This window comes from Besnoitia besnoiti, chromosome IX, assembly GCF_002563875.1.
Source record: "Besnoitia besnoiti strain Bb-Ger1 chromosome IX, whole genome shotgun sequence".
Taxonomy (NCBI): Eukaryota; Apicomplexa; class Conoidasida; order Eucoccidiorida; family Sarcocystidae; genus Besnoitia; species Besnoitia besnoiti.
Window position 1 is genome coordinate 1,313,806 of NC_042364.1, and position 12,337 is coordinate 1,326,142.

The 12,337-nt window shown below is 60.2% G+C and overlaps 1 protein-coding gene across 1 annotated transcript; it reads right to left on the minus strand.

The window, feature by feature from the left end:
- Positions 1-1,637: 1,637 nt before the first annotated feature.
- BESB_013570 (uncharacterized protein) lies at positions 1,638-8,366 on the minus strand (the record flags this gene model as incomplete). Its single annotated transcript, XM_029360087.1, has 7 exons — positions 1,638-4,979; positions 5,293-5,534; positions 5,870-5,977; positions 6,266-6,483; positions 6,751-6,998; positions 7,540-7,692; positions 8,040-8,366. 7 exons carry the CDS (start codon positions 8,364-8,366, stop codon positions 1,638-1,640), a joined length of 4,638 nt encoding a protein of 1,545 aa, XP_029216754.1.
- Between the last annotated feature and the right edge of the window lie 3,971 nt (positions 8,367-12,337).

Here is a 12,337-nt window from a genome sequence, read left to right on the forward strand (position 1 = left end):
GGGCGATCGAGTTGCTGAGGGCACACGATACATTCACCTTGATGACCCTGTAGCTGTCTCCGTGAGCAGCTCCCGGGGCCGGAGTAGCTGCTAGCTGGGCGAGGGTTGGTGATATTCGATTTTTTTCCGCTGTACTTGAGGCGCCTACGCATCGACGCATGCGTCTATGCACGACAAAAACCGAAGTGCCCTCGGTGAACTTCCCCCCAGGCATTCGGAGGTGCGCCTCGGCTAGAGGCCTTAGGCACCCCTGCCCCTTAGGTGGGGGGGCTCTGTATCAAGGCCAGTGACCCTTCAGACGCCGCAACGAGAGAGGAAGACGAAGCTTGTTCAGCGCGTGCCTGAATCTGCGGGGGCTCCGCTGCCCGACCAGCACTACGTGGGCGGGCAGAAACGAGACCCACGGATGAGCTAAGTGAGCATCCTGCGAGACAGCGGTATGCTGCAGTCGCCAGACGTGGTGGACACATGCTCTGCGACCCCCAGAGCTTGGCATCCGCTCGCCAAGTCAGGCTGGAGCAGCACGCACGTTGTCGGTTTCTCAGCGTTCCATTGATATCGTCGTAGGTATGTGGTTTTCCCTCGGTGGAAACCGGTCATAGTGACTGGCGCTGCTAAGACGGGTCGGGGCCTCTCGCGCTGCTTCACGCAAACCGAAGCTCTCCTGGTCTGACAAACTTTACCCCGCCGGATCGGTCGCGCCGCCAGATGGCTGAGCGTCGCGAGTTGAAATGCAATCAAATAGATAGAAATCGATACACACACATTCCAGATGAACATCTGGGCCCATTACCACGAACGATTCTTCCCTTTTCACAAGTTGAACGCCGCAGCTATCGATACGCCCTGCCAGCTGTCGCTTCTGCTTCCTAGGGGAGACGACCTAGTCGCCCAGAGTTCACGTCTGTCCCGCAAATAATTTTCAGACGAAAACCCAGGGCCGCGAGCGGCAGAACAGCCAACGTTGTAAACTAAATCATGGCCACCAGGGCCAGTATTTCCGAGATCGTGCATCAAGCCTCCACAGCGGCAGAAGCGCGGAATAAAGACGAAGAATGAAAAATACGGAACTGCTGCGCCGCTGCGGACGTTGTGATCAGAAGCAAAGCAACACGACGAGTGTGTGATTCTGCAAATCCGTAAAATAAATCGGCGCCTCCGAGCCTAGGCCACCAGGCTCAAAGGCAGCCCGACTCCCCGCTCTTTGGCCTGAGCAACATTGGATACTACGTGGTGTCTCTACTGACTTGCGTAGAGGACATTACGCTGGTGTGCGCCTCAGCAGTTTCACATAAATACCGGACTATATTCACGTACGTTCAGCCTGCTTTTCTGATATACTCCCTCCTGAATGCTACGCCCCGAGCCTCTGCAAAAGACTCGCTAGGGCAACGAGGGCATGTCGAATCCTCGCGCGCTACACAGGCCCGCTGCACCCGCAATTCTAGCCGAAATCTAGACCTCAAGGAAATTTGGTGATCTCATGCGCAGTCGCGTGCTCCCTCCTTTGCTTCACAAGGTTTCAAAAATACGTAGCGTTACACGTATCCGCGTGAAGCTCGTGCCTTTCGTGTATTCGAGCCCGCTCTCTCAGGTTCGGCGTCTGGTGCGTCCAAACTCGAACTCAGGGCGGCCTGCTACGTTGAGTCCAGCCCCTGCCCGTCCTCACTGGTATCCGTACCCGCCAAGACGCTGCGGCCTTCCTCGTCGTTTTTTCGAGATTCTGTGCTGCAGCGCGCAGACGCTGTTTGCATGCTTTCTTCCTCCTGCGCCTCCGCTGAGCCGCGCTCGACATCCTCTCCACGCGTGCCGGCGTCCCTCTCAGCTTTTTGCTTCTCTTTTTCGCCCTGGCTTTGATTCTTCGTTTTTTTCACGTCCTTCTTCGTCTTGGTGCCGTACTCGCCCGTCAGCTCGCCTTCCGCCTTCTCTTGTTCGCTCGTGGTGCCCGTCTCGTCGTCTTCACCGTCAGCCTCCTCGCCGTCGGGGGCCCGTTTGGTCACCATCTTGCTCGCCTTTTTGCGCCGTTTGTTGCGCTCAGACTCCTCCTTTTCCTCCAGCTGTTTGCACTTCCGGAAGCGCAGGTTGAGCTCCTTCTTGGCTGCCAAGATCTCGGGCGCGAGCAGCTTGTCGAGAGTCGTCGTCTTGTACTGGTGGCGGGTCGCAGGATCCACGTGGCGGATGCCGTGCTCGGCCAGGAGGTGAACTAACTCCTCGACTTTTAGGCACTCTGTGTCGCCGTCGGCGTACTCGACCTGAAACTGGTTCGCGTACCACTTGCCGTCCTCCACCGCCACTGCGGAGTACTCGGTGATCAAGCCCTCGAACCAGCCGACGTTGAAGCTGCGGTCAATCACGGTCTTCCCCAGGTGCACGCCGATCAGGGGAATGAATCCCGACGTGAGAGGCGCAGGCAAGTTATCTTCTGGGCGCGCATCCTTCTCTTCTTCGCCCCCGCCGCGACCGGCCTGCGCCATGCCCAGCACTTCTGGCGAGCATGCACCGCGCGACCGCTTCCTCGACGCCGCATGCGCAGCCGCGGCACACCCGCCGGTGCCGTGTTTGTCGGTACTGAGCGCGGCGCCGTGGTGCGCGTGATGATGACCCTGCTGGAGCTTGGCTGCGAACGAGAGCTTCAGCTGCCGAATCTCCTCCGTCACGCTCTGCGCGCGCTTCTTCGCCTCCTCCTGCATGCTGTGAACTTTCTCTTGGAACGCAGTCAGGATCGCGTCCTTCATCTGGTGGGGTGTCGTCGAGTGCGGGTGATCCCAGTTCGGCGACAAGTGGCGCTTCGCGAGCCGGCAGACTTCCGTCGACGCGCGCTCGCCCAGCGCCTTGTAACACACTTCGCACGGCTGCAAACTGCCAAGTAGCCCCTTCGGATCCACGAGATGCAACGTCTGGAGCCCCTGAAGCTCCACCTTCGACAGATCTCCAGGCACAATCTCCACGCGCGTCGGCGCCATCCGCCCGCGCGCCATCTTCTCCGCGCTGCAGTCATATACCGCGCGGCGCTCTCGAACGCCCGCAGGCGGCGCTTCGAAGCGCGCCCCGTCTGCGGTCCCCGGGGCAGAGGACGCTGCCTCTGCGCCAGCAGCCTGAGCGGCCGCGCCACCTCTCGCTGCGCTAGCGTCGCATGCCGCGTCCTCGTCGCTCTCTGAGGACTCGGCGGTCGTAGTCACCGCCGCCAGGGGCGACGCCCCCTTCTCGCCCTGCATCGGCGCCGCGTGAGACGCGCCAGCGGCAGCCGGGTTGGCTCGCGGGCACGCGAAAAGCGAAAAGACGTCGCGTTCTTTGCCTGCCAGCGCGCTGACTCGCGCGCCGCGCTCTGACTTAGAATTCTCACTGCCCTGCGAGCAGGCGCCAGAAGCGCCGCCGGGGCCCAGCGAAGGCGCCTCGCCAGCCTCGGTCTCGCCGGTGCGCGAGGCCTCCGGGGCGAGCTCAGAAGAGAGGACGGAGGAGGAAGGGAGCGGGTGTCCGCAGGTATCTGCCCACGAGGCGGTCTCACTGCCCTTGCCGAGTTCGTCCAGCGTGACATTCAGGAACTCCATCCCCCCCGCTGCTGCCGCGGGCTCCACGTTTTCTTTTTCGCCGGCCACGTCGCTGTCGCGGGAGCACGTACCACTCTCGTCCGCCGGCGCTTCACGCAGCGGAGCGGGCGAGGGAGTCTCCGCGCCGGCGCCCTGCTGCGCCTCCTCCTCCCCCCCAGCGGCCTCGACGTTCTCGCTCGGCGTCGCGGCGTAGGCCGTCGCCGCCGCTTCGGGTTGAACTGCTAGGGGGTCGTCGCAGACACGAGAGGTGACAGCCTCCTGGGCGCCCCCGTCTTCCGCCAGGCCCTCCCCGCGCTTCTGCGAGCCGGCGCTTCGGCTCCTTCGGTCTCGCGGGCCCCGACTGCTGCGGCGCTTTGAGGATTCGAGTCGGTCCGCTCCGTGCCCTGTTTCTGTCAGGTCGACGTCGCCTCGCCGGCTTCTCCGAGCAGACGCCTCGCGGTCATCCTTCTGGCGCTCGTCCTCCTCCCGTCTCTTCGCAGGCGCGGCGACGAGGCACACCTTGGCTTGCGGGTCCTCGAGGCTGCCTGCGCCGCCCTGGCGCTTCTCGCGCTTCGGCGCCTCCTCCTCCTCTCGAACTGGAGTCTTCAACGCGAGCGCGTGGCTGCCGCTAAAGCCGCTGGCCATAGGCGAGGCGTGAGCCACGCTCTGGGCGGCGCTGAGAATGCCTTCCTTCTCCAGCGAGGCGAGCGCCTCAGAGGAGAGCACGACCTGGTAGTTGAGGTGGCGGCACATCTCGAAGAAGCGCATGCGGCACACGGCGCAGTACCACCGCCAGTCGTTCAGAATCGCCTCGGGATCCGGCAGACAGCGCAGGTGACAGGGCCGATCGCACCCGTCGCAGTGCACAACCTCGTCGCCTGAGAAGGCAGCCGACGAGGATGCTGCGTGCGCGTCTGCTTCACACGCGCGGGGCTCGTCTTCCGCACCCTCTCGCGCGTCCCCGCCCTTCGGCTGCGGCGTCACGACCGCGTTCGACAGCGGCGCCGGCGGCAGCTTAACGACGCCGGGCGTCGCGAGCGCGCCGAAGGCCTGCTCCCGCTCGAGCTGCTCGGTGACGACGAGGAGGTTCGACTGGGAATCCCCAGGTGGCGAGGCCTTCTGTGAGGGGGTGCAGACGGCGCCCGCCGAAGGCGAAGACTCGAGCCCCGGCGTCTGCGCCTTCCTCTCGAGGCTGCCCGCGGACAGTGCGGGCGAATGCTCCTTCTTCACGCGGTCCGGCGCGCCCTCCTCTGGGTGCTTCGCGGCCGCCCCTTTCCGCGGCGCGAGACTCTCTGGCGACGACGCGCCAGGCGGCGACGGCGACGCGCACGACGCGGCGCGGTGCTCGTGGCTCAGGCAGTACGGGCAGATCTCTCCCGCGCGTGCGCGGTTTTTCAGCCGGGGATCCACGCGGCGGTTGACGCACTCCAGGGGACGCGCGCAAACAAGTTTCTGCGAACGACCAATGCACAGCACATGGTCAGCGAGACATGAGAGGGGCGCTGGAGTCTCGGCAACGCAAGCGAGATATACTGGGACTGAAGACGCTCTATTCGGCACCATACACACATCCTCCCCCTCCCTCCCCCCCCGCCGGAGTTCGCGCCTCGGCTGCCGCTGTCACGCACAGCGTGTATGTCCTGGTCGTTTATACAAATATATTAACGCCTGTAAAGTTTCCTTGTATCTGGTCAGCTCACTGCGTACTGGGGGCAGACCAAACGCGTTCAGTCGTGGCGCTAGAACGGGTGTCTGCAGCTCTCACCTGCGAGGGCGCAGTCCGGAGGCCGACTCTGTATTCGAGCAGCTCTCTGGCAATTGCGCCGTGGGCGGCGTCCTGCACTTTGAAAAACCACGCGTTGCCAAAGTCTGCGAGAATCTCGTCGCCAGGCTCGATGGACACGCCGGGAATCGACGTGAGAACGATGTGGGGCCAGCCGTCCACGAACACTTGCTGCCACTCGCTGTTGCGCTTGCAGACGCAGTCCCCCAGAAGTTCGATGGTGCCTGTTCGCGAGGCAACAAACGGGAGAAAACCCACACACCAGAGGGAGTGGGAGCCGGACAAAAAATACGGCCGCTGCACGCGATTTTTCCCGTGACGACGCCTCGCACCTCGCAGGTCGCACACGCGGCTTCGGCAATCCCTCACGAGTCGCGGCGCCTTGGACTGCGAGAAGGCGCCTACTGCATTCCCATGGCAAACAAAGACGCAGACCTGCGTGCGGGCTCAGCTCGTGTGTGGATGCGCGCGGGCACGAGGAGGACGAGTCCATATGACGCCACGATGGAGCTGCCTGCAGATGCAACTGCTGCGCCCGTTGAGTGACCCCGTTTCTAACCATAGTGATTGACAAGAGACATTTCGTTGCACGCCTCAGACGAGTCCAGGACGAACTGGCTCCGCGCAGGAAGCTCCACTCTGGCCAAGCCCTTCGCGTCGCGCCGGCCTGAGGAAAAAACGGACCAGACTCGCTCGCAGGATTGCGTTTCTGCGGCGCGTCTCGCCCGCCACGGTTTGCCCTGTCTCTCGAAATACCTATCTATATACCTATAGACATTTATACATGTATGCATGTGTGTATCTGTAGATAAATAGACAGGTGCATCATCTGCGCGTCTGTCTGCGCCCTCTTTCTCGTAAGCCGGGCTCGCAACCCCACGGTCTACGCGCCCAGGGCCCGCGCCCGCCCCTCTGGCGGCTTCGCGCATGCGGCCGCCTGCCAAGTCGTGCCCACCAGAAACTGTGACGGATTTTCTTTTCTCTCTGCCGCCCGCAGGCGAGAGGCGCTGCGAGGCTGACCGCGTGTCCTGCGCACCCTCCGCAGGCTGCGCCGCGTTTCCTTTTTCGCGCGCAGGTCCGCAGTTGTCGTCTGATGAGTCCGACGCAGTCTCGAATTCCTCAGCGCGCCGCCACGCCAGGGCACAGAAGGAGAGATCAAAAACGTACTCAAACCTGCGAACACGCGGGGGGATAAACACGGCAGCAAGAATTCGCAGGCAACCCGAAGAGGCGCCTCGCCACCGCGCCCTTCTCACCGGACTGCAGCCTCTGCGGCAGGATTCCTAGGATACCTGACAAGTCTGAATGCAGAGACGCGATAGGGGGAGTCCGCAACGGCTTTCAACGGCAGTCCGAGCGTCGCCAGTCGCGAACAGGCTATGCATGCGTCTGGCGCACGTGGGAGTCACGCCGGCTGGGCGCGGCGGGCGCCGCACGCACCGTTTCTTCACGAGCCCGCCGTCTTTAACAACGCCGGTGTATTCGCCAAATACGACTCGCGCTTGGCGCGAGGCGGGAATCTTCGGGCCGACGTAGACGACGGTGAAGCAGGTCTCGTCGGGCGGAGTCGCGAAACGCACCGGGTGCGTAGGGTCGAGCACCTCGCAAATCTGGAGCCGCGGGTCGACAAAACCTTCGACGACGGACTTGAGGCACTCCCACAGCTGCCGCCGGCCCGAGCGAGAGACCTGAGAGGGGGGAGGACGCAGAGACACCGGGCATCATCTCTCTTGTGTTGGCGCTCTTGCGGCGAGCTGCATGCACGACGCCGGCTTCGAAGTCGCGCGGGGAGATGCTTCTGGAGTGCGCCACTCCACGGCGTGCCGTCGCACCGTGACTCGCCACAGGGGGTGCGGACTCTGCCCATGCCCCCGCACGAAGGGAGACTCGGTGCGATCCCGCCGCCTGCATGCGCCGACCTCCCGATACCGCTTCCGAGGAAGAAGGCACTCTCCTACTTACTCGTGCCACTCGTGAACTCTTTCAATTTTGATTCTTAGTACGCAGGCAGCTAACTAGGTACTCCGAGAACTCCTGCGTCAGGCCCCCGGGCGACGCGGTCTACGTGAGTCACCATGCACGAGGCGACGCAACGACACACGTATCGGAGGGCTGAGCTGACGACGCACGCCCTCTCACTCTGCACTCATGTCCTCGCATCTCCCCTGCGTCGGGCCGTGGGGCGAGGGGAGGGCGGCGGGGGGGGGGGGGGGCGGGGGGACTGCTCACCTGCAAGCCTCCCTGTCTGAAGTCGGGGCAGAGGATGACGGGGTTCCACTTGCCGTACACCCAGCCCTCTTGGTTGTTGCCCCAGCCCACGCACTGCTGCTTGAAGAGAGAGTCCAGGCGTTCCTTCTCGCTGCGCGCCTCTGCGCTGATCATCTGAGTCACACACAGGGCACCGAGAGGACACCACTGCGCCGAACTGAGGGGCGGGCGCTCGCAGAGACGAAAGGGAGCTCAGCCCTCAAGACAGGCAGCGGGTAGGTGTGGAGTGCCGCGGAGATTCACAAGTCTAACGTGTCACGCGAAACGGCGCACATCGCGTGCTTCGATTCTCCGCCGAAGAAGGCAACGAGTCCATGCAAAATGTTCCTAGTCTCACCGAGATCCGAGCCCCTCCCATGATCGCAATCTGTAAACTGTATGAGCACGATATGCATACACGGATGTGCAGAAATATACAGATATGCTTGAGCAGATGTTGAGGCCAAAGGTGGACGCCATACCTGAACTTTGGCCCATTTCTTGCTTCGCCTTTCAAGGACCTCTCGCAGCGTGCAGGGGCGCAGCCCCCGGTCTTCCAGCTGTTTTTTCATTTCCGGCGTGAGACCTTCAGCAAACCCCTGCGGAGGCATCACGTTCGCGTCTGGATCTGGGGGGAAAGCGGCGATCACAGGCGGCGCGGTGAAGGGCAGTGGTGATGCACACACTCCGTCGCTCTCACCTTCGCGCTTCCTCTGAGGCGCGGCAGCCTTTCCCCCCCGCGACGGAGGACGCGAGCGCCCGTCCGCCGGCGAGACCGCCCCCGCCGGCTCTGCGGCCTGCGCTGGCATCGGCAAGAAGGGGCGAAGTGGACAGAGACTCTACAAAAGAGCGAGTGGAGTCAAGCAGAGAGGAAACGCGGAGGAAGACGAGAGGCGGGGACCGCGAGATGTGTGGAGGAGACGAAGAGCGAGGAATTAGAGTGCCTTCGCCCAGGAAGGACGATACTGAAATAGGTAATGGGACTTGGCGTCACGACTCCATAAAGTTCAGGTGTCGTCCTTGCCTGGTTTCCCAACTCTTCCGGATCTTGCTTTTAAGAAGCGGCTCATAATCAAGCGCTCACAGTGAGGACCTTTCCAAACGCGAGTGAGTTTCCGTCACCCTGATTTACCAATGAATCCGGAGGGCCGCCGACACAAAATGGGGACCCGAGGACGCAGCTGTTACGTCAGAAAAAAGCACCTGGCCTGTGGTGCTCCTCAGAAAAAGGAAACGCCCGCGAAATCAGTTTCGTTTACTGAATTTACACTGGAGATGCACCCGCTTTGAGTGATGGGACACCATGTACCACCGCGCCATCCACTGAGTAGGAAACAATATCACGGCCTTTACTCGATACAAGGACCATGAAAAAAGAAAAAAGATGATAGAAAAGAAGGCGCAAATGTTGACAAGAACTGTGAAATAAACAGTTAACCGGGAAACACCGTAATCGATAGAGGGGCGCCGTCTTCGCGCACGATGAGGTGTGCGTACAGCGCGTTGCTTATGACGATTACACGCAACGGCAGGCAGGAGAAATATGGCGGAACTATGGAAGAGGCGGATGGATGTGACTGGCGAAACTGACTGCCCCAAACTGATTTCCTGGGAAGAAGAAAGACAATGCCGAGCAATACGAAAAAATCTATGCACTTAATGGATGAGGTGCCTGCACACTCTCAGACAACGGAGCATGTGCCCCCCTACGTCCAAGAGAAACGCCTTCGGAACCAGAAAGAAAGGAGTCTCTGGTAGTGCAGTGAGACGACACGAGTGAAAAAAGAGAAACAGGAGAGAAGAGAGACTCTGTTAGCCATCGAGGGCGGAATGACGAGGAGAATACCTAGGGGGTTTGGTGGGCGGGGAGTGTCGTCCTCGTGCTGGGCATCGTTGTGCAAAGTGAAGGAGGCGGGACCCTCGTGGCGACGTGTCGCAGAGTAAGGAACGTAAAGCAGAAGCCGAGCATCGAGGCACGAGAAGGGAGATGCTCCATGCACACATCGACGGTTTGTCTTTGTGGCCTTTTTTCGGGAGGCAAAACGTCTTTTTTCCGCTCCTGGAGTTGAGGACGTGGCAATCGTCAGGCCGATGGGAGGAGGGGAGAAACACCGGGAGGGTGTGTGAGGGGAGAAAGGAATGGGGGCGCGCGGATGCACACGCAGACGCTGGGTGCTACAGGAAAAAAAGTATAACACAGGAAGGACATAATTGACACAAAAAGATTTTATCGGGGACTTCACATCAACAGCAACCTGTTCGGGCTTCTGCTAGCATTCCCTGTGGCTTACTGCCGTGGTTGACGGCCGGCGGGAGAAAAACCACCTCGGGGTGGGCGATACTCACGACACCTTTGGCTGGCAAGACAAACAGAAGCACGCGGCATTCGTGGTCTCCTGTTCGTCGTTCTGCATTGTAGGGGTGTGCCTATGTGTCCGTCGCGAGTCACTCAAATGGATCTCAAAGCCGAAAGCAATCAGGTTTGGGCCTCCGCTGCTTCAGAAAAAGGATCGTGGGCAATGGAGAGCGTATATTGCACGGGAGTATCTCGCGAGTGGCGGCCGACCACCAAGCACTTCGCAAAGTAGAAAAGAACTGAGGGCGCGGCGATGTCCACGCGCGCGAAGGGTTCAGCGCTCCATCCAATCTTGATCAAGTATCATACAGCGAACGCCCACGACAAGTAGTCGAGTTTCTTGTGAGGTGTTCGCTCGCGAACCAGAGTGAAGTGGTAATGGCGTGTGTGCCTGCTGTAAAGGCGGCCTGGACCGCCCTCCCGCCGACAGTGAGCTACGACCTCTGCATAGTACGGCGGATCTGCCAGCCAGCTGGAAGCGGGCGAGCGGAACTCCCTACTTGTGGCGAATGTGTCTAGAAAAGTGTTCATCCGGAGAGCAGGACATCCTTGTGGAGTCCATAGTTTTGAGGCAAAGAGGTAATACGTTTGCTGCCGGAGAACATGTGCGTCACACCGCGTGAGCCAATGCGCGCGTACGGATCCACTCCCGGCACACTCTACAAGGCAGGTTCCACCTGGATGTTCCAATGCTTCTTCACAGTGTCTCACTTGCCTCAGTTTGTCAATAATTGCGCTCAGTTTCTGGACACTACGTTTCTCGTTCTTTTCGTCTACACGGTCTGGAGCCGTGGCCCTACTCAGCGTTACGTCGCCTTGTACATGCTCACAGTTACACAGATACCTCCACCCCGGTAACATTTGAGGGCCCATAACTTTATGGGCCCTCAAATGTTACCGTATAGGTTTCCACGTATCACGTTGAAGCCGATAATCCTCTCTGATGGGGGCCCGAACCCCCTTTGAGTACGTACAACGGCCTACCACGTACAGTACACATGCATCTAAATGTTGTTTCAGTGGCATGTGAAATGTTAGCGTCTCCTCTTAAGCTCAGAGTCCGTGTCTGCCGCCCAAGCCAGCACTCGTAGAGGTGTCAGTTCCGTGGACCCCGAAAACCTGCCTCCACTAGGCTGGCGACTAGCCCTACAGCATAAAATCCGGCTGCATGCGACAGAGAAAATGGAAGGATTGTATTGATGAGGAAGCAGACCGCCCCTGAGAGGCATACCAATCGACGCACAACGCAATGCGAGCCCTGCTTCACTTTCACGGGTTATTAATGATGCGTTGCCCTTCACACGAGCGGTGTCGCTGAAGTCCTATTGTACTGCTCTCCTAAGTTTCGCAGCTTATTCTGTTTCAGTATCGGGTATATTTTGTACCACAGCTTGCGGGACCGAGGAAGCTGTACTAACTTACGAGAATGCAGTTCCAATACGTTCGCCTCCGGCCGAGGAGGACACACAGCAACCGGTCTTGCTGGGCTGGGGTGATCTCCTCCTAATCGGAGTCCTCTCCACTATTCTAGGATCCAGCTAGGATGGTGTAGCGGCAACTGTCTTCCGTTGTCAGCGGGCAACTGGACTCGGCTTAGGTCGCGTCACGTGTCTGTCTTTCCGCATGGACGCGTGCTCTAACGAATCACGTCCGCTGAACGGATTGCCTTGCATTCCGTGAATGGTTGCAGAGCGGTGACTGAAACCTCCGTTTCGCCGGCTACTCTCACTGAGTCGAGCACCGCGTCTCTGACGCAACCCGGTTGTTACTCACAATACACCGTTGCGAGCGATGCTTCTCCTTCACTCCCTTTCCCATCGGAAAGGACGAATTTTGTATCACACCGGCCAGTCGCAGTGTCCGCCAGAGGATCAGGCGCTACCTGGACTGAGTTACCAGCACCCGTTCTCTGATAGCGTTCGTTACCCACCTGGACGCGTTGTTGCCGGCAGAGTGGCCAAGAAGAAGCTGCGGGCCTCCAGGCGCCAGAAATCTTGCAAGTCTGCCCTTGAACTAATGATGTTAGGTTCTCCGCCTTCTTCAGAACAGCAGGGGGCTTCGAGAGTAGGTTCGTCTATCTAACCCGTGTCTTTCCCCGAAACGCTGCGGCCACCGTCCAGGGGGCACATCGTCTGCGCCCCTTCGGTTCTTTCACGGTTTTTGGTTATTGCTGCCAACCCGTGCTCATCAGATGCCACACGCGAGCTGTCGCCACAAAGTCTGGTGGATATGCCTCTGCCGCACCCAGTGACACGGGGTTTCGACAGCTGACTGTACCGCCTTCATGCCGCTTGTTGTGTGCATTGCTCCTTTGCTCACGCGCATAGACAACGCTGCCCGCGGCCGTCGAGACTTTTGACAGAGACGCGGACAAGACTCGCGAGGGCGACCACCACTGGATCAGCAGCAACTGCTACGCGCGAC